Source organism: Geotrypetes seraphini, chromosome 4 (assembly GCF_902459505.1).
Source record: "Geotrypetes seraphini chromosome 4, aGeoSer1.1, whole genome shotgun sequence".
NCBI lineage: Eukaryota > Metazoa > Chordata > Amphibia > Gymnophiona > Dermophiidae > Geotrypetes > Geotrypetes seraphini.
Window position 1 is genome coordinate 191,443,746 of NC_047087.1, and position 27,174 is coordinate 191,470,919.

Genomic DNA, 27,174 nt, shown 5'->3' on the forward strand with positions numbered 1-27,174 from the left:
GATTCGTTGCTCAAAGACATTCATCTCACAATACCAGATTAACATTCCATATGTTATATTTAACAAAGAAAATGAATGAACCTACTTTTGCAATTTCATTAGATGCAGAAAAGGCCTTTGATAGAGTAGAATGGCCTTTTATGTATCAAGCAATGGAATGGTTTGGTATAGGTCCTGGATTTATACAAATGATACAAACAATGTATAGCTCCCCTTCTGCTAGACTATATATTAATAATACGTTTTCAGAAAAATTTAATCTACAGAGAGGAGTTAGACAAGGATGTCCCTTATCCCCTTTGCTGTTTGATATTGTTTTAGAACCCTTAATATTAGCTATCCAACAAGCTAAGGAGATACAGGGTATACCTCATTCAGATAAAGAATATAAGATATCTGCTTACGCAGATGATTTATTACTATATCTGAAGAATCCAGAATCCACCATTCCACATCTACTTGAATTGATTGAGAAATTTGGAAAATTTTCAGGATATAAAATTAATTGGAATAAATCAGAAATTCTTCCACTAAATATACATTGTACAAAAGGTTTATTTGATACATTCCCTTTTGTTTGGAAAGAAGAATATATTAAATACCTTGGAATTTTGATAACAAAAACAGTAGATGAAACAATGAAAATTAATGAAAAATGCTTATTACAAAAAGTAATAGAAATGTGTGAGCAATGGAATCCTTTGCATTTATCTTGGTGGGGAAGAGTACAAACCGTAAAAATGATGATTTTACCGATAGTATGTTACCAAATGGGGATGATACCAGTTTTCTTTCAAGATTCGTTTTACACAAAAATAAATAGGACTTTGACAAAATTTATATGGCTTAATAAAAAACCAAGAATTGCTCTAGCGTCATTACAAAAACCAATTAAGGAGGGAGGGGTAAATTTTCCCAACTTTTATAGGTATCATCAAGCCTATATCTTACGTCATGGTATGTATTGGATCCTCCCAGAACCCACAGATAATATTCCAGACTGGTTTTGGCTAGAATGGAGGCTTATGTTTCCATTACGTCTTAATCATGTAATTAGTATCAAAATGCCAAGGTTATACAAAGATCATAAAATATTTATGGATACCTGGAAAACTCTAAATTACATAAGTAATCTTACTCAAATTCCAATTAGTAAATCAACCAACCAAACTATATGGCTAAACCCCAAGATCAAGGTTGGCGGTTTTAAAGTCATCTGGAAACATTGGATGATAGCAGGCATTCGCACTTTGGATGATGTAATTAAAAATGATAAATTGCTGGAGTTTTCACAATTGCAACAAAAATTTGGTCTCAATAAAACACAATATTTTAAATGGTTGCAATTGAAGCAATCTATTCAGAAAGGGTTCCCTGAATGGAAAGATCTCGCTAAATATCACAGTTTGGAATTCTTATGTTTCCAGATGGACTCAATAGGTCACAAAGCCGCACAGTGGTATAAATTAATATCCGGATATATAAATAAAAAACCAAAAAATGGTCTTAGAGACATTTGGAGCATTGAGATAAAACACCAAATTAGTGCATCTCAATGGCCACGACTTTGGTCTTGGAGGCTAAAATGTACGGTGTCAGCATCTATGAGACAAACTTGGTTTTTTCTTCTTCATAGAGCTTTTTGGACCCCTACTCGTTTACAAAAAATAGATAGTTCAAGATCTAATAGATGCTGGCACTGTCATATTGAAATTGGGACATTAGATCATCTTTTATTCTTTTGTCCATTTATCCTATCATTCTGGAAATCAATTTGGCCCCAAATTAACAGAATGTTAGAAAATCCAGTAGCCTTGACATATGATACTATATTATTTGGAACAACTATGAGAGCAAAAAGCCAAATTTCATCCAGTAATAACAAACTCTTATTTATTTTAACTGGAATTGCAATACAACAAATCACATTCAATTGGAAACAACATGATAGATTGAACTATATGTTCTGGTGGAATTCGGTATGCCACATATATAAAATGGAACTTGCTATTGCAACACACAAAGGATACATGAATAAATTTAAAAAAATATGGGGACCATTAACCGATTTTTGTAATGAAGGATAATTTTTCCCATAAATAACATTGGAAACATCTAAAGACCGTTAACATGATTTCTCTAATGAACTTTTCCCATGATAAGATAATTGTAAAGAGGGAAATGGGGTGGGCTTTTCAATTTTGATTATTACATACTAAATTAATATTTAAAGAATATACAATAAAATTGATTTATGTATTATTGGTTGGGAAGGAGGGTGGGACAAGGGATTTTTATATTAATGTTAAACTTGATATTAATATATGAGTTATTCAAGTGTGTATTTAAGTTTCTATTGAGTTTATTTGTAACACTTGTTGTAACACAAAAAAATGAATAAAGATTTAAAACAAAAGACTGTTCCTCACTGTGTAGCAGCTCTTATTGTGATTTACAAAAAGACATCTCTTTCTATTAACATCTCTGCAATATTTCTGACATAGTTCCATGATATATGTGAGGTACTCCACTATTTGCCTTTCTTCTCTCCTAAGCGAATGCCATTTACTACTTCCACCATTTTATCACTTTACCTCTCTCTCTCATCCCTTGGCTGTTGTGTATTTATGAGCCTTGTATGGAGAAACAGTATCAAAGCACAGATTGTACTAAATTTAATATGTATCCTTAACCTTATTCCATAATCACATAAAGAAATTGATCTGTTGATTAAATCCATCAGTGAACCTATCAGGACATTGTATGCTTCCTTAATATTCTAGGATTTTATCTGACTCTTTAACTTGAATGTTTTCAGGTTTTCTTTCTGAGATGTTACTTTAATTTCCCCTTCTGCTATCCTACTTTTACTAGTGTGTCTGATGAAATCTTGTCATCTAGCTTTAACTTCCTTCTGCTCTTTTTTTTTTTTTTTTTTTCTTTCTTTCTGCTCACACCTGGCTACCTTACTTCTCTCAGCTTTTGTAGATTTTCTTCCCTGTACTTTACTTTCTAGGATTCTTTGTGCCTTTTTTGAATGCTGCTAATTATCTCCTTTGACAATAATACTGACCCCCTCGTCATCTCTTTCATTTTTAACTTGATTTATTCTCCTTACTATAACTTTTTTTTTTTTTTTAGTTTAGCCCTCCATTTCTTCATAGGGCTTTTAGTTAGTTTATATAGCTGTGGTGCTTGTGGGCAAATAATACTTCAGGGTCCTAGTCTTAGAATAAATGTATTTGAATGAGCAGGATCCTGTGGAACTGAGTTTGCTTCCCACTGCTGTTCCTTGTGACTCTGGGCAAGTCACTTAACCCTCCATTGCCCTAGGCATAAAATAAGTACCAGTATGTAAACCACTTTTATTGTAATTACAGAAAGGTGGTATATAAAGCCCCATCCATCCCCTTAGGAAGTACTGTATTCTGCAATTATTGAAAAGAGTGAGCATTCTTCTTTCTTTGTGATTTGCAGGTGGTTATCCTACCGGACCAACTCCAGTCCCTGCGCAAACACCCTCTGTGGTATGTATTTTCTGTGAAAACACTGTGTAGCAGTGCAGGCTACCCGTATTGAGAGTGCTTAAGCAAGATTGGTAATAATGATTTTTTTCCCTGCAATAGGGAGGTAATTCAGCGAAGGATTAACAAAATGGTGCAGAGTTACAGATAGGAGAGAGATAGCAGAGACAGGTATTTAAAGTATAACCATGCACAAACAGCAAATCTTTTGAATGGAAATGAAGTATTGCGAAGAGATCATGAAGGGACACTGAGCATCATCACCCAAAAGATATGAGTGTTTCAAACATACTCTACAAGTGTCTAGTGGAAACTAAAGTTGTAAGAGTTAGCATGTTACTCTTGAGCCCATGCCCTTTTTCTGCTTTTTTTTTTTCCTTTTCTCTTCTTTCTCACTCTAAGGAAAAATGTTATAAAATTTGGAAGCTACATTGTGATATTTACTCACTCATGAAGGATACTTTGAATTTTTTTATTTATTTATTAGATTATGATCAATACATAATACATACAGTATTCTAAAGCAATTAAAGACCACATCGAGGAAGAGAGAGGAACAATATTTAAATATATTCACATCCATATAAGAAATATTGCCTGTAATACAAAAAAGTTTAGTTCTTACTTAGAACACCTGTCTCTTTATCTAACAGAAATCTTTCTAACTGATCAGGTTCGAAAAAAGCATAAGAAATATTTAGCTATGTAATCATACATTTGCCCGGAAATTTAAGAAAAAAGGTTGCCTCTAACAATAAAACTTGAGATTTATATTGAAGAAATTGTTTCCGCCTATGTTGGGTTGCTCTACAAACATCAGGAAACATTGCAATTTCTGGCCACAAAACAAGAAATCTTTTTTTTTTAAAAAAAACAAGACTTTTATCGTTCTCTGAGGAAAAAGTGTCCAGGAGAGTAGCACGAAGGATACTTTGAATTTGTTTTCTTATCTATAGTGTTCCCTATGCTAGTACTACTGGGAGTGAGTTGTAATTATGTACCGAGTTTTTGGCTTCAATTGATGTAGTTCTTTATAATGTAAGCTCTCTTTGTTTGCACTGTTCAGATCTGTATTAAAAGACTTCCATGTCACAATAGGTTGCACTTGTGATAGTTGTTCCATGTTCCTGGTAGGTTTCAAGAATAAGCTCTTGACAATCCCAGAAGATGATCAACATCAATTTTCCTGTCAACAGCTGCATCTTGAATTTCTTTATCACAGGAGATGATGGATGTGTATTCTGCCACTTGCTTTCTGGATCATAGTGGTCAGGGATGTGGAGTCTGTAGATAAATCCTTTGACTCCTCAGTTTCTGGTACCACGACACCAACTCCTCTGTAATTAATATACTAATGTATTTTCCACATTGATTGAAGGAAGGCAACATACACGCCATTTAACCACAGAACTACTGGCTAGGAAGCTGACGCTCTACTGTATTGGCCAGTTTAAACAAAAGACAAAAAACAAAAACAGTAAGGTTTTATTGTTTTTATCAACTGGCTATAAAGTAGTAACATATCATGCATAAAAATCAGGTACAGGAACTTTACCAGTTTAAAAATATGGACCACATTATTTGGTAGTTTTAAAACAAAAACAAAGCTTAACTACAGAATGAAAACAAAAGCTGGAAAACCTAAAACAGTTTATATATTAAACTTGGAATATAGTTGTAGAGTAAAATAGCTGTTAAATGCAATCCATAACTAACACAATGTAGTGTTGTGCTAAGAAATAGAATTGCTTCTGCCAGATCCTCTTTCATAGAAGCTCTTAAATCTGACTTGATTATTTTTAGAGCTGAAAATAGTCTTTCAACACTGACTTGGCGGGGTGGTATTGCTGTTATGATTCTAGCCTCATCACTAATAATCTCAGGATAAACAAGGATGGCTTCTACAGTCAGTTTTGATAAGCAATTATACTTTTCTACTTTTAATTAATTCTTTAAAAAACTCCTGCTGGAATCTCTTTATTTGGACATTTTCTGGTCGTTTATCTTTCACACATATGTGATGTCGCTTTACTGAATTCAATATAAGAAAAGAAACCTGAAAGTTTTATTCAAAAAATAAGCAATGGTTCAGAAGTTAAAGCTATTTTACATGAAACATAATTTCCCGTGCAACATTTAAAAAATTTGCCTGCTTTTCGGTGTAGATCAGTGAAAAATGCCCACAAACAATGTGTTAATTATGACTATTGTTTATGAAATGGGACATTTGAACTTGCTGTATTTTTTATTTTAATTTAAATTTATCAGGAGTTGGGAGTCGGTCCATTTTTATCAACTGACTCCAGGTACCTAAAATTGTCTCAGACTCCACAGCCCTGATAGTGGTGAGCCCATGTTTTATCACCGATGACTTATGTGCTGTAGAAAGTTTTCACCTTCTTCATAATAATGGGCCAAGTGTGGGGAACAAATGTCTAAGCATTTACGCTTATTCTCCTCTGTCTGCTCCTTAGGCACCCACCTGGCACACACTTTATGGAAGTTAAGGCTGTCATGAGTCAGGGAAATATGCAGATTCAACACTGACATTCAGCTTTTCTGCCATCTGATCAGCTGTAATTCTTCTGTTTTCGTGACACAATTCCAGGACTCTTTATTCTGCGTGATAGTGCTGTCACTGGATATCTAGAGTGCTCTATATCAGTAACATTCGTACGACCATTTTCAAACATTTCTACTCAGACAGCTCCACGGGAGAGAACTTTGGAGAGAAAGCGAAGAGGGGGGTTGGAGCTGAGGGAGAGAGTAGAGAGTTGTGTGGCAAAGAGTTGGTGAGGGTTAGATCCAATAGAATTAGTCAAGTGGGTATAGTGGTCTTATTCTGCAAGTGAAAGGGCAAACAAGAGGTCAGCAGCAATTTGAAATGCACGAAGTCAGCATGAGTGCAAGGTTTCAGCCAAAGGCACAGGAATGTAAGTAGCAGATTGTAGAGGTCAGCCAGGGCTGGGGTTTGGCACACCTTACAGAATGTGAATTGGGAGGAGCGAGGGTATCGAGAGCAGAGGAAAGAATACTATTATAGGAAGAGACTGCCTCATTGACAGACTTGCCTAGCGTAGTGTTTGAGAGGAGGGGGGAGACAGTGGTGGAGAGAGTGGAAGGGTCAATAGTCTGAAGATTCCTGAATGTATTGGTAGAGATTTGTTATTCCTGGGAGGAGAGGGAGATGAGTTTGAAGGTTATCAGATGAAGAATTGAGGGGGGAGAATTGAGGGGGAGAAGTTAGCAATTGAGCAGTTGGAGGAGAGGACACAATCATGGCAATAGCCATTCTGGTATGTGAGGGTAGTGGAGCACAGCTGAAGATTGAATGAGGCTATTAGAGCAAGAAACTTTGAGGTACAGAAATCGGAGAGGTCATTAGTATGAATGTTAAAATTACCAAAAATGAGAGAAGGAGACGAAGGTTTGAGGAAGATGGAGAGCCAGGGGTTGAGGTCAGTGATAAGGAAGATAGGGATTTGTCAGGGAATCGATAAATGACTGCTGTTCGGAGAGGTAATGGAGTGGACTTTGAAGGAAGAGAAGCAGTGAGATTGAGGTAGGACAGGGGTAGGCAATTCTGGTCCTCGAGCCGGAGCCAGGTCAGGTTTTCAAGATATCCACAATAAATATGCATGAGATAGATTTGCATCTCAAGGAGGCAGTGCATGCAAATCCATCTCATACATATTCATTGTGGATATCCTGAAAACCTGACCTGGCTCCGGCTCTCGAGGACCGGAATTGCCTACCCCTGAGGCATGGAGAAGAGGTTGAAATCTACAGGAAGATGAGAGTAATAGCCCAACCCCTCCCCTGCGGTCATTTGGATAAGTTGTATGAAAGAAAAGGTAACCTCCATGACATAGGGTAGCAACTGAAACAGTCTCTTCAGGGAAAAAACAGGTCTCAGTGCAAGCAGGTGGAAAGAATGAGAGAGAGAGCAGGCAATCCACAGGGCACATGAAAAAGGTAGAGAAGAGGAACAGAGATAAGGTTGGAGACATTGTGGGGTGATCTGTGTGCGTAGGATGAGACATGATTAGGAGGGCCAGGATTGGGATTGATGTCCCCAGCAGTGAGCAAAAGGAGAAGCAGAAGAGTAGGAGAGATGCAATGATGATGATGATGCAGGTGAGATGTGGTCAGACTGGATGAGAAGGTTGAATGGGAGGAAGAAGGGGTGTGATAAAAGGGATGGTGAGGTAGTGAATTCAAAAAGTGGACAATGTGGTCTTGAGGAATGCAGTGGTTTGAGGTGGAGGGAAAGATTGGGAAAGGTTAGTATCAAGAGAAGGTGCAATGGAGCCATAGACTAGAAGAGGGAAATGACACCTGGGATGAAGCTGATCATGGTGAGCCAGGGAATCACTTTGTGAAGTGCTGGGAGGAGTCTGCAGATGGATCTTAAGGCCTCCTTTGTAAGGAAGGTGGTTGTAATAAACATTTCTCCTTGTATTAGAAGTAATAACTTAACTAATGCAGGAGTAATCTGTGAGCTTGCTTATAAGGGAAGGATGGCTCTGATAGTCAAAAGAGCCACCTGATGCAAAATCTGGACATAGGAACCTCAATCAGTGATGATTTTTCCCTTGTCAGGATCAACTGGAGGATGTTAAAGGTAGTTAGTTAAGATAATGTGAGCCTAGGGGTATGTAGGATGAGGGGCAGGGTGGGAGAGCTCAAGCAAAAAGGGATGTGTGGATAGTGGTAGCTGTGAAACCAATCTCCAATGCTATTATATATTTAACACCTTACCTCTGCTAGCAATTCATTGAAGAAGACTAGTGGTGAGCAGAGATTTAAACTGCACAAGCAATGCACAAAATTCAGAATGGCAAAAGTATGAAACTTTGACTTAGCTCAGAAGAGAAACAGGTCTGGTCCCAAGGTGCTTCAAGGAAATGAGGGAACAGCTTTACTCCTCTCCTGGGGGGGAGGTGCAGGAAGCCATTGATTGAGAGAGGTGCTTTATGGAGAAACTTAAACGGAGTATTTAATTTCCACCAAGAATAAAATACTTAAAGAAATATTTAGTTTCCAGCTCTTTCACTTTCGGTACTTGCACTTTCGAGTAGCGGGTTCACTGGATTTCTACAGCGTACGTCCTGCTGAGAACATTTGTTTGATTAGGTTCTCTGAGTTGTTGTACCACTACATCACGAACCCCTGATGAAGGAGTGTTTTCCAAAACACGGACCGTGTTGGGTCCAGTGTACTCGCACAAGAGGACCATTTGGTTGGAATGCTACATTGAATCTTCTTCAATAAAGATAAGACTTTTATACCTTGCACATCGTTTCTGCAGTATTCTCCTTTGTTTTGATTGTTTGACTTTATTCTACTGCAGTTTTGTTGGATTGGTGTTTGCTGCGTTTGGGACGAAGTAAGAAACACACTGCTTATCCCACTTCACTCTCAGCCCTGCAGCTAGGGACCTAGCAAATCACAGTTCATACATTTTCCAAAGGCCTTTACAAAAAGAACTCTGATTTTTAGCTTGGAATTAAATTTATTTATGGTGGCTTTAATCTTAGGGCCCCTTTTACAATGCCGCAGTAGCAATGCTGCCGCAATAAACACACAGAAGTGCATTAAGTGCCTATGGGTTTCGATGCCTTTACCACAGCAGCATCGTTATCACAGTTTTGTAAAAGGGGCCCTTAATTTTAGGGGGAAGAGAATTCCATAAATAGTTGTAGTTTAAGTGTCTTAAAGACAAACTGAAACAGGCACTGAAAATTACCCTTGTGAGGGATACTTTATAAAGTATTTTTCCATGTGTAAACCATAGTATTCTGTGTACCTTTAATAAAGTTTATACAGTAGTACCTTGGTTTACGAGCATAATTCGTTCCAGAAGCATGCTTGTAAGCCAAAGCACTCGTATATCAAAGCAAAGTTCCCCATAGGCCACAATGTAAACTCAAACAATTCGTTCCGCAACTAAGATTTGCTATGGTGGCCCAGGGGTGGGTACCTGCCTGTGGGTGCTGCAGCGCTTTCAGCGTGGTGGCTTCCTTCCCTCCGGGTCCCCGTGCGGCTACCCTCCTGCTTCAGCCGATGCCTCTGCCGTTTGTCAGTGGCTCCCGATCCAAGCCGGCTGCCATCCTATGCGAGCATGCGCACGACCGTCCTCTCCTGAGCCAAGCCAGCCGCTGCCCTGACAACACGCTCACCACGTAGAAGCACGCAGGACGTCCTGTGCTTGTACATGGTGAGTATGTTGGGGCAGCGGCTGGCTTGGCTCGGGAGAGGAACGGTCGTGCGCATGCTCGCACAGGATGGCGGCAGGCTTGGATCGGGAGCCGGGAGGCGCTGACAGATGACAGAGGCATCAGCTGAAGCAGGAGGGTAGCCACACAGGGACCCCGAGGGAAGGAAGCCACCATGCTGAAAGCGCTACAGCACCCACATGCAGGTACCCACCATTGTTGAGAGCTCATTTATCGGACAGTGCTCGGTTTGCGAGACAAAAGTTTGCTGAGTGTTTTGCTCGTCTTACAAAACACTCGCAAACCACATTACTCGCAAACTGAGGTTCCACTGTATTAGTAGTGGTAGCAGGAAAAGACTTTTATAAAATTGTGTGGCTTTATTTGTGCACCAAGTAATTGTGCATACTTTAATAAGAACCACATGTAAGTGTCATCAGGGGTGTAGTATGGATGTAGCAGAGGTAGGGTAGTATCTATACATATTTTATGAAATATGTGGATGCATAAATAGAATATGTACATAATCTTCAGAATAGTTGTAAATGTGTGTGTTATTGGAGTTGTTTGCAAGTGACTGTTTTGTAAAGGCACATAGATGTCTTTTTGGAATTATGATCCAGTCACCCAGGTATGTCTTGGGAGTTACAATCAAAAGAAACATCTGAAAATCTCCCCTGCTATAGCCCTGCTAATGACATGGAGCAATAACTTTGCCGGAGGGAGGGAGGTTTTTGGGTTTTTTTAAAATAAGTGCTAGCATTGGTTGAAAATTATGCACATACTTCTTACCTGCTTTGTGTGCCAGATATTCACTTTGAAATTTTATTCTGGGAAAAGAACCTGCAAACATATACACCCAAAACTTGTATGGGTACTTTCTTTCTTTATAACACACACATCAAAAAATATTTATATTCAAAAATAAGAGTGTATTTCCAAATCTGTCCTTCAGTAATGCTGCCCCTCTCTAAAAAAAACAAAAAACAACAAAAAACTTGTATCAGCTAGGAGCATGTGTGAAATGGCAGTGTGTATGTAGTTTTACCTGTATATATGTGGGGGGGGGGGGGGTGAGGAAAGGGGAGAGGCGATGTTACAAAAGCTCACTTCCTTTTACCTGTGGCTTTTAAAATTATTCTCAAGATATCTTCTAGCAGAGTAAAGGAACGCCAACCCTTAAGAATTATCAGATGCAAATATTTAGACTCAGGTAACCAGTTAAGGAATAAAGTCAAAGGTGTTTAAACCCAATTCCTTCAACACAAAAGTTTCTGTTGAATCACATTATCAGAGACTGGGTTAGAATTCTGATCAACTAATTTACGTCTGGCCCTCTGCCCGCCCTTCAGTTTTTCTGCTGCCTATGTGCCTGAAGTATGGTTCCTCAGTCCCATGGGATCCAGGACCTGCTGCTGTTGGTCAGAGCTGTAATCATGGCTTTCCTACATGGCCTGACAATGTGAGTGCTACAGTGCTTTTTAATGCTGTGTGCATGTTTTCTTTTTCTCTTGGAGTCTTTCCAACATTTGAGAGTGAATATAATTTTTATTTGGTTTTTAATGTATTAGAAACAGATGTAAAGTGATCATTCCAATTTGTGTTTGTGACAAACAGATTGCGTGGAACCCCAGGTACTTTTCCCAGAACAGTTTATCTGTATGGGTATTCTTTTTCAATCTGCATTTGGTCCCAGTGAATTTTTCTCTTTCATTGATCTAGTACAGGGGTGTCACTCAATCACATAAGGGACCGAAATCTAAAACGCAGGCTGTCCCGGGCCAAATTTTTGTGGTTTTTTTTTTTTTTTAATTTCTTTATTCAGTTTTGCATATTACAAGTGTATCAGAAAAATTCATATGATCTTATAAAAACACACTTGATTTTCCTTCATGTAACACTTTAAATACAACATATCATTTTTATATTCATATTTTATAATAATTTAAATATTATGTAATACATTTAATATGTATGACAATTGTAATTAAAATAGAAAACCCCCCCAATCCCTCCCTACCTGTCCGGGCCAAATTTTTTATTAAGATACTTAGTTTTAGTAGAAGTATGGGGTTATAATCTCTCCAACCCCATTCCGGCTCTGTGATGTAAACAAAATAAATAAAAAATACTTTTCTTCTCTTTTAGGTCCTAGTTCATACTTGCTATCTAACACCAGCTCTGACAGGGTACACATTTCAAATCTGACATATTGTAATCACAAAATAGAAAATAAAATTATTTTTTCTACCTTTTGTTGACTGGTTATTATTCAAAGAAAACTCCAAAAAGCAGCCTAAGTGAAAGAGGTTCTCAAAGAGGGACAAACCTGCTTGATACAGCACCTGAGCACCAATATGAATAAATCAATCAATAAATTAAGTATGTGAAACGGGGTGTCCTCAGTGTATAGGGTTAGCGATAGGAGAGAACCTCCAGCGCTTAACATGGAAGGCACAGATTAACCAACCTGTGCCGGCACACCATCACTGTGCTCAAAACAACTAATTGTATAGATAACTTAAACAGTGATATAAAATAATTTATAAATCACATAGGTGCTATAAGAAAGCAGGAGTCCCACCCTGAGAACCCCCCCAGCCAACTTCAACAGGTAATAAACTCAGACTTAGCTTAATAGTTGATCTAAATGTCTGTAGTCAAAACAGGAGAATATATTCGCTGTGCATCCTGGAAATCAGGTTCTACCAAGCCCGGTTTTGGAGACAAAAAGTCCCTTCATCAGGAACCTGTTGCCAAACTGAAGGCAAAAAAGTAACCAGCGCTGTCAGAATCGACAAGCAGTTGGAACGCAAAGCTAGTTGAGAGGAGGGCAGAGCTAACAAGAACCACACGCGCAGCGTGCTTTAAAACAAAGCAGGAAGACATGATGAAGAAAGCCAATTGTAATCCAGCTGACATAGACAGTCACAGTATAGTATTCCACTCAATGCTATCATTGTGGCCATGGAGTTGTACGGTATTGAAGTGGAAGATCCAAAATTGCTCCCATAACTGAATGCAGGCAACTTTGTCTCCCTTGAAGTCGCATGGAATTTGTTCAATAAGGATATATTGATAATGTGTTCCTCATTTGGTCTGATTCTGTAGAAAAGTTCCATCAATTTCTAATATAGTTGAACTCATTGGATAGACACTTAAAATTTACAGCTGTGATTGATAATAATTCTGTCACTTATTTGGACACTGGTTACTAAAACATCTCATAACTTGACAACAACGGTTTACAGGAAAGGCACTGATTGTAACATGAACTTACACTATTCCAGTTGCCATCCTATCAGGTTAAAACAATCTTTGCCTGCGAGTCAGTTCCTCAGAATTCGTCACATCTGTTCTACCACCACTGAGTTCAAAGTACAGGTTAAGATATTAACTCAGCGATTCAGGGCCAGAGGATTTCCATAAGGGATCATCAAAAATGCTTACTGCAGAGCTCGGTATGCAAATCTGGAGCTCCTTACCAATCCGCAAATCAAGACCACCTTTGATAGACAAATTTGTGTCATTTCGTTTTCTGATAAAGTGCAACAGGTGGCTCGGATTGTTAACCAACACTGGCACATTTTGCAGGTTCACCTGGCTTTCAGGGATCCTCCCCGAATTTCCTATTCTTGTCCTAAGAACTGCTTACCTTGGCTCCCACTAACAGTAATCTCTTGAATGGAAGTCATAGTGCTTGTGGCCAATGCAATATGTGCCGTAACGCTTTTCGATCTCTAGTTGGCATCATCCTCAAACCCATCGTGAATATAAATTAAGGAAGTGTACCGATTTGCTTGTCCCAATGATTTATATGTCATCGTGTGCCCCTGTCAGCTGTTGTATATGGAGCGCACCAGTAGAAAGATCAAGACCAGATTATTAGAGCATAAGAGCGGACTCGATAAGAACATAAGCAGTGCCTCCGCCGGGTCAGACCATAGGTCCATCCTGCCCAGCAGTCCGCTCCCACGGCAGCCCAAACAGGTCACGACCTGTCTGAATCACCAGAAGGGGCCCCCTTGCCACCTTGGTTTCCCATTGAGTCCTATCTTCCCATCGAAGTCCTAACCCTCTGGTCTTGCACATGCACTACCTGGTTGGGTTTCTATACTTATTACCTGGTTTGCTTTCTATACCTGTGTTACATCCCAGCACCTCTCTCAGTATCCCACGATCCCTTTATCCCTCAGGAATCCGTCCAATCCCTGTTTGAATCCCTGTACCGTACTCTGCCTGATCACTTCCTCCGGTAGCGCATTCCAGGTGTCCACGACCCTTTGGGTGAAAAAAAACTTCCTTGCATTTGTTTTGAACCTATCTCCCTTCAGTTTCTCCGAATGCCCCCTCGTACCTGTTGTCCCCTTCAGCCTGAAGAATCTGTCCCTATCCACCCTCTCTATGCCCCTCATGATCTTGAAGGTCTCTATCATATCTCCCCTGAGCCTCCTTTTTTCCAGAGAGAAGAGCCCCAGCCTTTCCAACCTCTCGGCGTATGGGCAGTGTTCCAGCCCTCTTACCAGTTTCGTTGCTCTCCTTTGGACTCTCTCAAGTACTGCCATGTCCTTCTTGAGGTACGGCGACCAATATTGAACGCAGTATTCCAGATGTGGACGCACCATCGCTCGATACAATGGCATGATGACTTCCCGCGTCCTGGTTGTTATGCCCCTCTTTATGATGCCCAGCATCCTGTTGGCTTTTTTCGAGGCTGCTGCGCACTGCGCAGATGGCTTCAGTGATGCATCTACCAGCACACCCAAGTCTCTCTCTAGACTGCTGTCTCCCAGCAATGCCCCCCCCAATGTGTAGTTGAACAACGGGTTCCTTTTCCCTATATGCATGACCTTGCATTTTTCCACGTTAAAGCGCATTTGCCATTTGTTTGCCCAGTCTTCCAGCTTGTCCAGGTCCCTTTGCAGGTCCTCACACTCCTCCATGGATACCGGAACTTTATCTGCTCCTATGGTCCCTCATTGCATAGAAAAGGGCCATGACTTTTAGGATTTGTCTTGGTTTATTATTGAACAAATTCCATGTGACTTCATGGGAGACAAAGTTGCCCGCATTCAGTTACGGGAGCAATTTTGGATCTTCCACTTCAACACTTCCACTTCAACCCCATGGCCTCAATGACAGCATTGAGTGGAATACTATACTGTGACTTTCTGCGTCAGCTAGATTACAATTGGCTTTCTTCATCATGACGTCTTCTGTAGGCACAGATTAACCAACCCATACCAGCATGCTGTACGTGTGGTTCTGGTTAGCTCCGCCTTCCTCTCAGCTAGCTTTGCGTTCCAACTGCTTGTTGATTTTTGACAACGCTGGTTACTTTTTTGCCTCCAGTTTGGCAACGGGTTCCTGATGAAGGGACTTTTTGTCTCCGAAACCGGGCTTGGTTGAACCTGATTTCCAGGATGCACAGCGAATATGTTCTCCTGTTTTGAGTACAGACATATGGATCAATATCAAGCCAAGTCTGAGTTTATTACCTGTTGGAGTTGGCTGGAGGGGTTCTCGGGGTGAGACTCCTGCTTTCTTATAGCACCTGTGTGATTTATAAAGTATTTTATATCACCGTTTTAAGTTATCTACACAATTAGTTGTTTTGAGCACACGTGAGGTGTCAATTGATGGGGTGCTGGTATGGGTTGGTTAATCTGTGCCTTCCATGTTAAGTGCTGGAGGTTCTCTCCTATCGCTGACCCTACACACTGAGGACACCCCGTTTCACATACTTAATTTATTGATTGATTTATTCATATTGGTGCTCAGGTGCTGTATCAAACAGGTTTGTCCCCCTTTGAGAACCTATTTGACTTAGGCTGCTTTTTGGAGTTTTCTTTCTAAGTATCGATAGCAGTAATTTTTTTTTTTTGGGGGGGGTGGATTTTTTTTTTTTTTTTAAATTCTTTATTCGTTTTCAAATTAAACAAGTGCACAAAAGAGTATATTACAACAAATTATTCCAGAATAGCACTTTGATATCTGCCATATAAACATCCAGTAAAATCAATAACCCCCCTACTACCCACCCTTCATCATATTTTCAATAAAAAATATACACATATTATATATCATAGTATAACATAATATGTAACATTATTTCCAATTCCCTCCCCCCTTTAGTGGGGGAGATTTTTGGTTTGTATTGGTTATTATTCAAATCAAGTTGGTCCCAGGCTCTGGTTTCTCTTTGTCTTCTGATAACTCACTTGCCAGGGTATCCTGCCCAATTGTCGTTTTCTTCTTTCTCGGTGCTAACCATTCATCTTCCATCTCTGTCCTCCCCTTCTGTTTCCTTTCCCTCCCACAGAGGTCTGACATCTTTCCTTTTTTTCATCTCCATTCCTGCAGCTGCATCGATGGACCCCCACCATCCCCAGATCCACCATCTCTCTTTTTCTCAACTACCCTTTCATCCAGCATCTCTCCCTCCTTCCCCACCATCCTGGGGTCCACCATCTCTCCTTTTCTCAATTACCCTTTCATCCAGCATCTCTCCCTCCTTCTCCACCACCCCGGGGTCCACTATCTCTCTCCCTCTCCTCTGTTTTTAGACACATTATTTCTTCCCTTGCCCCCCATCCTCAGTCTGTCATATGCACGTCTCTTTGGAACCCTTCCCTTCCCTCCATGTAGTTCTACACCAAGGCCTGCCCCCCCACTCTCAAAGGTCTGTATGTTTTCCCCCTTCTTTCTAGCACCCTGTGGCTTCCCAGTCTCACCTTTTTAAAGCAGCCTGCAGAGGATCGTCGGTTGGCTGTAGCGATCCTAGCAGGCTGCCATCAACCTCCGCAGTACGTTCCCTCTGCCGCAGTCCCACCTTTCCTCTGACATACGGGACCACGGTAGAGGGAGTGTGCTGCCGAGGCCAATGACAAGCTGCTAGGATCACTACAGCCAACTGGCGATCCTCTGCAGGCTGCTTTGAAGGTGAAACCGGGAAGCTGGGAGAGAGATGGTGGACAATGGGATGGAGGGAGGGAAGGAACAGAGTATTTTCTCGTGGGCCAAATCTAATTGCACTGAGCCTGAGTTTGACACCCCTGATCTAGTATATAACATCTCTTTCATCCATTCAAACCAAGAAATCAGAGGAGGCTGATACATCATATACAATAATGTTGATCATTGTATTATGTTGGTAGGGGAATGATTTGAACATTTTGTAATTGACTTATAAAAATGCATGTTTTTCAGCCCCTGCCATCAGCTTTGACTGCCACTCAAGGCACAATCAGACCAGCTTCAAACTTTGATGCTCTGAGAGATGCTGAAATACTGCGCAAAGCCATGAAGGGATTTGGTGAGCACTAGTTTTAATTCTGTAGACTTAGAACCAAATGTAGTACATATTTTCACTATGAACACGAGTTGTCATACTGGGACAGACCGAAGATCTATCAAGTCAGTAACCTGTTTCTAGCAGCAGCCAACCCAGGTCATAAGTACCTAGCAAGATCTCAGGAAAAAACCAGATATTTTGCTTATCCTAGGAATAAGCAATTGATTTCCCCAAGTCATCTCAATAATGGCTTATGGACTTGTTTTAGGAATTATCCAAACCTTTTTTAAACCCTACTAAGCTAACTGCTTTCACTACATTGTCTGGCAAAAAATTCCAGCATTTTAATTACACATTGAGTGAAGAAATATTTTTTCCAGTTTGTTTTTAATCTGCTACTTAGTAGCTTCATCCTATGCCCCCTAGTCCTAATATTTTGGGAAATAGTAAACAAGCGATTCACCTCTACCCTTTCCATTCCACTTAGTATTTTATTGACCTCTTATCATATGTCCCTGAACCATCTCTTCTCCAAGCTGAAGAGCCCTAACCTCGTCCCATCCCTTTTATCATTTTTGTTGTCCTTCTCTGTACCTTTTCTAATTCCACTATATCTTGCACATAGTATTTGAGGTGCGGCTGTACCATAGAGCAATACCAAGGCATTATATAACATTTTCATTTTTGTTTTCCGTTTCTTTCCTTATAATTTCTAACATTCTATTTGCTTTCTCTGCCACCGCTGCGCACTGAGTTGAGGATTTCAACATATCCTCAACGTTGACACCTAGATCGTTTACCTAGATAGTGACTCCTAAATGGAAACTTGCATCACATACCTATAGTTCAGGTTCCTCTCACCCACATACGGTACATCACTTTGCACTTGCTCACATTAAATGCCATCTGCCATTTTGATACCAGTTTTCAAGGACCTTTTTCAAATTTTCACAATCCTCTTGTGATTTAACAACTTTGTGTCATCAGCAAATTTATTATCTTTCTAGATATTCTTATCTCTAGATCATTGATAAAAATGAGCTTTTGTGTGTTTAAAACTAGGCACCTCCGTATAAAATTATACCTATATGATCTTTGAAGAAGGCAGGAAGAGAAGAAAGAACACTGCTGTTGCCGTTGTTAATTTTACCTACTTAAAGCTAAACTGGGACACAGAATGATTTTTTTCCAAGATTACAGGGCATTCATAGCCAAGTTAAGATTACTGTAGAACTGAGACACATGAAGATAAAATAACTTTCCCTCAGGCAATTGTGTTCAATAAAGCCAGTCTTTAAACCTCACAGTTCCCAGAGATTGAACCACTTCACTGCTTTACTGGCTCTCCACTCTAGAGTTCTGACTAATGCAAATAAATTATGAAGTAGCACAGGAGTATGGACTCTGCAGTTGGTAAGAATTAGTATAACAATTCAAGTTTTTATAATGCCCTCCTTGGAGATCCTAATCTTTAAAGCACTTGGAAATTTTGCACGCACCTACTTGTAAGAAGAAATGGAAATGCATTACTGATCCTAGGATTGTCATGGGAAACTTTGCTTATGTACTGGTTAGCTTCAGTACTGAACTTCTGGACATGATGTAATTAGATGGTGCTGAGGAGGACACATGGGTACTGGTGACATAGGGAGGTGTATGAGGAAGAGTCTGTAATCCAAAATTAGGGTTTAAGGTAAAGAGTTGAGATCCAGAACCTAAGAACATAAGACTAGCCTTACTGGGTCAGACCAATGGTCCATCAAGCCCAGTAACCTGCTTTCACGGTGGCCAATCCAAGTCACTAGTACCTGGCCAAAACCCAAAGAGTGGCAACATTCCATGCTACCGATCCAGGGCAAGCAGAGGCTTCCCCCATGTCTTTCTCAATAACAGACTATGGACTTTTCCTCCAGAAAATTGTCCAAACCTTTCTTAAAACCAGCTACGCTATCCGCTGTACCTCCAGGGTAACCTAATCAGAAATGCTCACTATTCCACCAGCAGGACCTTAGAGAGGCAGTGCTCCAAAGTTTCAATGCACAGAAGAGACAGTGGTATAGGGAATAGGGCTTTAGATTTGTTAAACTGGGCAGCATTTTGTAGAAGAGGAAGCCTATTCCGAACGGATGGGCTCCACCTTAACTGGAGTAGAACCAGGCTGCTTGTACTGTTTAAAATGAGAGCAAGAGAGCAGAACTTAAACTTTTATCTTGAGGGGGAAGCAGACCATTGCTCAAAAGCATGTAGTATGTAGAAAAGTATCTTCATTCGATACTTGCAAAATGCTGGTTAGAATATCCCGATAGTAGAATGGCATCGAAAGCTGAAGTAGCCCAGGTATATTTAAATTTAAAAAAAGAGAAAGAGAGAGATATAAATGGTTCCAAATTATCCCAGCAACTGCTAGGCAGATTATGAATGCAGGTAAAAATATCATGTGAAGGAAAGGAAGTGACGTCACTGATGTGGCAAGATGCAAGGGACTGCGGTGTTTGTGGTTTGTTGTTTGTTTTTTTTAAGCAAAACTCCCTTCTCTGGGGATCGATCAGAGTTTGGGTGTCCTTCCTTGAATTCCTAATGGTGCTGTGTTCACTCGGCGAAAATTAGATTTGAAGCGGCGGGAAGACTGGTGCGAGTCTTTAAGTCTTCTGGCCCTCACAAACCTGCTAAGATGGCGGCGCGACCGTGTGGAGACTGTAGCAGACACTGGTGCTACAGCTGGTTCTGCTGAACTGCAGCCCGAGATGAGAAGTGCCCCAGATCTGATGTTGGAACTCAAGCAAGATATTTTATCTATCTGGACTGACATCCGACAAGCAGTGAAGGATATTAAGAATGATTTACATGAGCTGACAAGGCGTCAGGTGGTGGAACATTGGATGGACGAAGTGACTGATGATTTGATAAATGTGCAGGCCACTGTCTCCTCTCTACAGTATTCGGACACAGAGCTATGGGACAAGCTGAAACACCTGGAAAACAGGTCCCGAAGGTGTAACTTGCGGCTGAGAGGAGTGCCGGAAAGTGAAACATAAAGATGTGAGGCAAGTGGCAACTGCAATTTGTAGGGACATTGCAACAGGCAAGGGGGAACCAGAGTGATTATTGATGTTGGAATAGAGCGAGTACATCAAGCGGTGGGCTGTCTTGTGACTAATCTCCTTAGAGACATTGTGTTATTCTTGGCTTCTTTCCAATTAAAGGAAGAAATTTTGCAAGCTGTGTGGAAACGAGGCACTTACAAATGGCAGGTTTTGGTGGCCATATATAAAGACTTAGCCACTGCAACCTTGCAGAAGCGGAAAGAACTGCAGGGGGGTCACAAAATTTTTATGCCAAGAAGGGTTCAGGTATCAATGGCAGTACCCCTTTGCCTTGCAAATAATGGTGAGCTCTACTAATAAATGTGTGCGTATAACAAAAAGAGGCCTGGGACACCTTGGTGTCGCTCTCTGTGGCAAATCATCCAACAGCAAAAGACAGAGTGTTTGGCGCTACTTCTGGAAGAGAGCAACCTGCTAATTGGCAGAGAGTACCCAGAGACCAGCATCCACAAAAATCTACAGCAACTCAGGACCTGGGTTAAGACCCAGTGGTTTAACCTGTTTGGAATGGGGCTAGTGTCCATGGCTGGTTGGTGGGCCTAGAGTGATTGAAATGCCATTGGCTTTGAGTGGCGCTGTTGAGTAACATGAGTGTATGGCATGGGGTTAAGGGGGGCTGGAGTGGAATGTGTGTAGTTGGGATGGTGCAGAGATTTTGTTGGGAGAGGTGAGGTGGGTTGGGGGTCCCTAGGTGGCCTTGCCAGTGGATGATCCTCTCTCTTGAGGGGGCCTCCAGCTGCTGTATGGGCTGGAAATCAAGTTTCTGGGGGAGGATTGGGAGGGGGAAGAAGGGAGAAAGGAAGGGGTGATGGGGGATTGGATTGAGAAGAATAGTATTGGATTTCGGGGAAGAGGGATGGGTTTTTTTTAGTTGTGGGATTGGAGTTTTTTATGCTGCTGTTGGGAGGGATGCTCAGGCTGGCGGACGTTTGTAGAGTTGCAATGCGTATGGTGGCTGGGGCATCCGCATAATTCACAAGTGGGAGTTTATGCATGAGGGGCTTCTGAGAACTGGTGGAGTTATGGTAAAGATAACTACCTGGAATGCGGGGGGGATTAATTCACCAATTAAAAGATCAAAAATTCTACACCACTTGCAGCGCAATAGAGCTGATGTAGCAGTGCTCCAGGAAACTCATTTAAATAGTCAGGAACATGCTAAGCTTAAAAGGTGGTGGGTGGGGGAGTATGTTGCGGCGGATGTGGAGGGTAAAAAGAATGGGGTGGTAATTTTGTTCCGAAAGGGAGTCTAGAGAATCTTCAGATGTTGGAACTGGATCCAGCTAACTGATATGTTATTTGTAAAGGGACTCTGACTCATCAACAAATGTTCTTTTGTTGTTTATATGTACCTAATACCTTTGATAGGCATTTTGTTTCCCATCTTTGTGCTTTACTGTTGAAATATAGCCCTTTGCCAATTGTGGTGAGTGGAGCCTTTAATGGGACCCACAGATGGACTGTTTGGGATCCTCTAGCCTGCACAGACAACAGGAGGTGAAGGGAATTTGGATTGTCCTGCATTCGACTAATAGGGACTATATACATTTTTTCCACATGCACCATATGCAATCATATAGATTATGTTCTGCTGTCTAGGTTCTTGTTTGGCAGGGTGAGCAGCACAGAAGTAAGTTCCCCAGTTATATTGGACCAAGCTTAGGTGGAAGTCGCTTTAGATGTGAGAGGTGGGACGGTCACAAAATGCAGATGGGTTTTCCCCCTATTTTTATATAAGGATGTCAAATTTCAGAAGTTTCTGAAAGTGTGTTGGAAAGTTTATATAACACATAATAATTTACATTGTGATTATCCTGTGTTGTCTTGGGAGACCGCTAAAGCAGTGTTACATGGGGGACATAATCAGCTACAGTAGCCATGCGCATAAAATGAGGGATAAGGGTATTTTGAGGTTGGAGCAGGAGCTACGGTGGGCTCGGTGTCTGTACGGCCACTCACCTACTATAGTCCACCGAGAACGATTATTGGAACTGCAGGTCTTTCTTAATGAGTTGCATCACCAGAGAACTATGAAATCATATGCACTTTATTATTAGCTCAGTTAGTAGCAGCAGAGAAACTCAGACATCATATTTTGTTGTTGAAAAACGATAAGGGGGCTCAGGTTCTTACTGATCAGGGCATTTGTGATATTTTCAAGACCTATTTTGAAAAGTTGTATGCTGCCCCACAAGAGGAGAGTCTTCCGGCCTCACTGTATTTAAATAATGAGGCGCACCCCTATTGACATCTGTTGAGCGGCTTTAATGCGATGATAGCTGTGGAGACTCTGCCGGAAGGGCTTAATGTTGCACGAATTTTGATGCTGCCCAAGCCAGGAAGGGACCTGACTCAATTGGTGTTTTTTCAGCCAATTTCACTACTGAATACAGGTGTTAAACACCTGCCCAAATTTTGGTGAATGGATGCTGTGGTGTTACCTCAACTTATTCATGAGGCCCAGGTAGGGTTTATTTCGGGCAGGTCAGTTGCTAAAAATGTGAGAACTATATTGCTGTCTTTGGAAGAGAGAGAGTGATCTCAACGGCGGTCAATCCTTGTGAGCTTCAACGCTGGAAAGGCGTTTGATTGCGTGCAGTGGGACTTCTTGTTTGCCACACTGGAGGCCTATGGTTTTGGAGGGCTTTTTCTATCAGCTGTGCGGGCACTCGACTAGAGCACAGATTCTGGTTAATAGTTTGGAGTCAGATTTGTTTTCTGTTGGTAGAAGGACTTGGCAAGGCTGTCTGCTATCGCTGTTGCTCTTTGCTTTGACATTGGACCCGTTTATTCGGGATGTGTATTCTGTGTTTTCCATTAAGGACATACAGGTCGGTTCATTCACGTTTAAGCTTGCAACATATGCAGATGACCTGTTAGTGCACCTGTCTAGTCCGGAGATCTCTTTGACTTCTCTGTTAGAGCTTATTCTGGAATATGGGGATTATGCAGGGTTGCATTTTAAGCTTAGATAAATCTGAGGCGTTACCCTCTTCGGAGGAGGTACGATGAGAGTGGGGAACGGAGTTCACTTTACAGTGGGCAAGGGGTTCTTTTCAATACCTAGGGATACGCTTGGCTATGGAAGTGTCACACCTTTATATCTTGAATGTTCCCCAGCGGTTGCAAGATCCTAATTCCTTTTTAGAATAATGGCATCCCCTCCCGATCGCATTATTGGGCAGAGTTAACTTATTAGGTATGACGATACTTCCGAAATGGCTATATTTGCAGATGCTTCCGCTCCATCTACTCCACCGGGATCTTATTACCATGCAAAGAATGTTTGTGAAGTTGTGTTGGGTGGGGGGGAGGGGAAGAAATCCAAATTGAAATTTCACTTTTTGATTGGGGGTTGGCAACTGGAAGGGATGGGGGTGCCGGATATGCAGCGGTATAACCTTGCTTGTTTGCTGTGGCACCTGGGTGACTGGATCTTGCAGACTGGACATTTTACTCTGGTACAGATGGAATGGGCATATTATGGCCCATATGAATTTTTTTTCTTTGTTGCATCTGAATAGTAACCAAATTCCAGACAAATTTAAAGCTAGTGTGATTTTGAAACCACTACAGTGGGTATGGAAATGGTTGATTTTGCGCTTGGGAGGGAATCCTGTGGTGATTTATCAGATTCTGATATGGGGTTATCTTCTATTTAGGCTGGGCATGGAAAATGTAGCATTTGTTTCCTGGGGCCAGGAGGGTATTTGTAGGATAGAACAGCTTTTGGACGAGGATGGGAATTTCAAATCGTATGACAAGGTTCATAGATGGGTGGGTGCTAGATGGGGGAATAGATTGCTTATTGCCAGCTCAAACACTATTGGGCCTCCTTAAACCAGAAGCAGCTGGTTAGACAAATGGGGCAAAAACTGAGGAGTCCTTTTCCATTTCTAGTCTTTATAACAGTTCCAGATTGTGATTTTGGGTAAAGATACCAGTATTTTTCGAAGGCGGTGGGAATGGGATCTGCAGAGGAATTTGAAGGGACTCCTGGGATTAATTTGTAGTGCCATCTTACAGGAGTGCTACTATAGAATGTTATATCGGGCATACTTGTCCCAGAAACAATTTCAGTATTGTGGGGGCCAGCTTGGAGGGGTCTTGTTTGAAATTTGGGTTGACAGAGCATATGTTTTAGTTCTTTGTTAAAATTCATTGTTTTTGGAGAGATGTTTTGGGATTTCTGCCGGGGGTGATAGTCTTTCCATTACAGGACACAGTGGAACAGATGGTGCTGGATGTTCCTGGTGCATATGTACATCTGAATAAGGATTGTAGACTGCTGTGCCACAAATTGTGTTTGGTGGCTAGAAAATGTATTTTACAGCACATGACATCACCGGTCCCACCTAGTGTTTGGCAGTGGAGGCTAGGGATGCTCGGGGCTCTCGAAAGCGGAAAGTATTGTTTATGCTGATGTGGGAGCCAATTTGAACAGTTTGCATCCCCGAGGACATGGCTGCTTTTTGAATGATTTATGAATGCGTGTGGGGGGGGAGGGGGAGAGTTCTGCTGCTTTTGAGGGGAATGTTGGGGGAGGGATGGGGTTGGGATATTGCTAGGATGTTGACTTTGGCGGTTGTAAGAGATATAGAGATTGATATTTCTGTATTATTATCTTTGGGTTGATAATGTTGATGGGGGAGGGGGGATTTAAGTAAATGGATGACAAGAATGGTTAAAGTCATGTTTTCTTATTGTTCTGTTGTGAAGTCATCAATAAAAATTGTTGAAACTTAAAATGTCTGTAAGTGAATGCCTTAAATCTAAAAAAATAAAATAAATACGAATAGAGACTTAGAATGTATGTGTGGGTATGCCTTCGAATCAACCATGCACAGTGAGGAATCCTGCAGCCTATAGCACCTGGTATTCCCCAGTGGTCTCCCATCCAGGTACTAGCCAGGCCAGACCCTGCTTAGCTTCTGATAGCAAGAACGGGCCTACCCAGATCAGCCAGGCTGTAGACATGAATTAGAAAGTATTGATGCTAAATGAAGATGTTACCATAATAGACGTCTGTTTTTTGGGATTTACAAGGGTACTTGTGATGCTGGGTTTGGTGAGCCTTGATCTAACTCAGCATGGCATATCTTATGTTCTTAATTCTAATATTTTTTGTTTTGAAGGGACGGATGAGCAAGCTATCATTGATGTTGTTGCCAATCGTTCAAATGACCAACGACAGAAAATAAAAGCAGCTTTTAAGACAGCATATGGCAAGGTAAGCTGTGATCTAGTATACAGTATTCTTATTCTAACATATGACAAATGTGTGAAAATGTCCCAGCAATATGCTCCCTTTACAACATCTGATGAGTAAAAAGGTCTCAAATGAGAGAAACGCATGAATTACCAAATTGGGTCAAACAATTGACCCATATAGCCCTGCATGTAATCTGTGAAACCCTATGAAATTCAGGTAAAAAGGAAAAAGTACTTGGTTGTACCACAGAAAGGCAATATATCAAATCCATGATGCTTTTCCTCTTTCTCATTGTACAAAATCAATATACATTATATATATTTGTGATCTATTGCTTTTGAGTGGGGCCGTGCATGTGTGCAACTAACCAGCTAGGGACATATTAACATAGTAGATGACGGCAGATAAAGACCCGAATGGTCCATCCAGTCTGCCCAACCTGATTCAATTTAAATTTTTTCTTCTTAGCTATTTCTGGGCAAGAATCCAAAGCTCTACCCAGGACTGTGCTTGGGTTCCAAATGCTGAAATCTCCATCAAAACCTACTCCAGCCCATCTACACCCTCCCAGCCATTGAAGCCCTCTCCAGCCCATCCTCTCCCAAACAGCCATATACAGAAACAGACCGTGCAAGTCTGCCCAGTACTGGCCTAGTTCAATATTTAATATTATTTTCTGATTTTAGATCCTCTGTGTTCATCCCATGCTTCTTTGAACTCGGTCACTGTTTTCCTCTCCACCATCTCTCTCGGGAGCGCATTCCAGGCATCCACCACCTTCTCCATAAAGTAGGATTTCCTAACATTGTTTTTGAATCTACCACCCCTCAACCTCAAATTATGTCCTCTGGTTTTACCATTTTCCTTTCTCTGGAAAAGATTTTGTTCTACGTTAATACCCTTCAAGTATTTGAACGTCTGAATCATATCTCCCCTGTCCCTCCTTTCCTCTAGGGTATACATATTCAGGGCTTCCAGTCTCTCCTCATATGTCTTCTGGCGCAAGCCTCCTATCATTTTCGACGCCCTCCTCTGGACTGCTTCCTCTTCTTACGTCCTTCACCAGATACGGTCTCCAAAACTGAACACAATACTCCAAGTGGGACAAATGTTATACCCACCAGCAAGCCTTAGGAGTAGCCTTCACGCTTTGGAATTTACTTCCAGAGTGGCTGCGTCTAACTCCAGACTAGTTCTACTTTAGGAAGCAGGTGAAAGCTTGCTCTTCTTACAAGCCTTTAATACATAGGGTAACTTACTATACTCTCATTCACCAGGATTAGTTTGCTACTTATACTATAAAATAGATCAGCTCCTTTGTATCTTGTTTAACTGTACAAACAACTTTCCTTGAATTCAGTCACCTATCTGCTTATCCCAACAGACTCTGTTCCACCCATCTTGCCCCCATCTTATATCTGTACTGGCCCCTCGGCTATATGATAAGCTGTATTTTAGAAAAGCATTAGCATCATATCTGTTGTTTGAATGGGCTTATTAGTTGTTTCATAAGTATTATACTGACATTGTATTATGTCTCTGCTATTTGAATTTCAGTACTGTTAATAAGTATGTTTGAAACTGTTTCATGGTAGTCATACTAAGTTTCTTTTTAAAAAAAAATCTTTATTCATTTTCAAATTGAATAACAAGTGCAGAAAAATACATTATACAAGTAATTTCAAAATATCACTATAATATCTAACACATAAAAATCTAGTAATATAATAACCCCCACCCACCCACCATCACATTTTCAACCGAAATAAAATATATATGTGTTCTATAACGTATTATAACATATTTTATAAAATTATTCCAA

At 40.9% G+C, this 27,174-nt stretch overlaps 1 protein-coding gene across 1 annotated transcript in view; it reads left to right on the plus strand.

Moving 5' to 3' along the window:
• Positions 1-27,174, plus strand: part of ANXA7 (annexin A7) — a 117,238-nt gene that overhangs the window by 35,486 nt on the left and 54,578 nt on the right. Inside the window, exons 5-7 of the mRNA XM_033941656.1 lie at positions 3,478-3,527; positions 16,952-17,057; positions 25,276-25,370. Of these exons, the coding sequence (XP_033797547.1) occupies positions 3,478-3,527; positions 16,952-17,057; positions 25,276-25,370 (251 nt within the window). The remainder of the gene's footprint in view (positions 1-3,477; positions 3,528-16,951; positions 17,058-25,275; positions 25,371-27,174) is intronic.